This window comes from Galeopterus variegatus, unplaced genomic scaffold (assembly GCF_000696425.1).
Source record: "Galeopterus variegatus unplaced genomic scaffold, G_variegatus-3.0.2 Scaffold9253, whole genome shotgun sequence".
NCBI classification, from domain to species: Eukaryota; Metazoa; Chordata; class Mammalia; order Dermoptera; family Cynocephalidae; genus Galeopterus; species Galeopterus variegatus.
This window is the reverse complement of record NW_007735364.1, coordinates 33,859-35,088: the sequence shown is the minus strand read 5'-3', so window position 1 is coordinate 35,088 and position 1,230 is coordinate 33,859. Positions and strand designations below refer to the sequence as shown.

Genomic DNA, 1,230 nt, shown 5'->3' with positions numbered 1-1,230 from the left:
TATGCAGAAGAATGCTCAAAATAAAAATAAAGCATATGCTAGAAGAGGTTCTATATGAATGATCACATTTACATTTCACATTCAGACTATAGATTACAGACCTATATGACTTTCCACAGATGATGAAATTCAGTTAGCTTAGAGATTAATTTGTGTGTGCAATATCATACAGATTATTAATATTGAAACCAGAATTCAAAATAATACTGAGTTGATGTTCTCTCTTTTATTCCACATTGCTTCTGACACACTATCCACGGTAGGTTCCGTGGATAAATATCAGGCTGATAATTAACCTACCAACTTTCTGCTTCTAAAGCCCAGGGAGCTACCACGTGACATGGATATGGAGCCTGGTCTGCAGAACTCCACTGACTTCATCCTCTTGGGCCTCATCACCCATCTCAAATTCCCTGGGTTCATCTTTGCAGTGGTCTTTGCCATCTTTGTGGTGGCTGTAACAGCCAATGTGGTCATGATTCTGCTAATCCATGTGGATTCCCACCTCCACACACCCATGTACTTCTTGCTCAGCCAGCTCTCCATCATGGACACTGTTTACATCTGTATCACCGTCCCCAAGATGCTCCAAGACCTCCTATCCAAGGAAAAGACCATTTCCTTCCTGGGCTGCTCACTTCAGATCTTCCTCTACCTGACCCTGATTGGAGCAGAATTCTTCCTGCTGGGCCTCATGGCCTATGACCGGTATGTGGCTGTGTGCAAGCCCCTCCGGTATCCTCTCCTCATGAACCACAGGATTTGCTTGTTCATGGTGGCGGGCTCCTGGGTTGGTGGCTCCTTGGATGGATTCATGCTGACTCCTATTACCATGAGTTTCCCCTACTGCGGGTCCCGAGAGATCAATCACTTTTTCTGTGAGATCCCAGCTGTGCTGAAGCTGTCGTGCACAGACACATCGCTCTATGAGACCCTGATGTACACCTGCTGCATACTGATGCTGCTCATCCCTGTATCCATCATCTCTGTCTCCTACACGCTCATTCTCATCACTGTCCATCGAATGAGCTCTCCTGAGGGCCGGCACAAAGCCTTTGCTACGTGTTCCTCCCATATTATGGTGGTGAGCATTTTCTACGGGGCAGCCTTCTACACCAATGTGCTGCCTCATTCCTACCACACGCCAGAGAAAGATAAGATTGTGTCTGCCTTCTACACCATCCTCACCCCCATGATCAACCCACTCATATACAGCTTGAGGAATAAAGA

The 1,230-nt window shown here is 46.3% G+C and overlaps 1 protein-coding gene across 1 annotated transcript in view; it reads left to right on the top strand.

Moving 5' to 3' along the window:
- The first annotated feature begins 340 nt into the window (after nucleotides 1–340).
- Nucleotides 341–1,230, top strand: part of LOC103609138 (olfactory receptor 2T2) — a 1,687-nt gene continuing 797 nt past the window's right edge. The window contains exon 1 of the mRNA XM_008593496.1: nucleotides 341–1,169. Coding sequence (XP_008591718.1) covers nucleotides 341–1,169 — 829 coding nt within the window. The remainder of the gene's footprint in view (nucleotides 1,170–1,230) is intronic.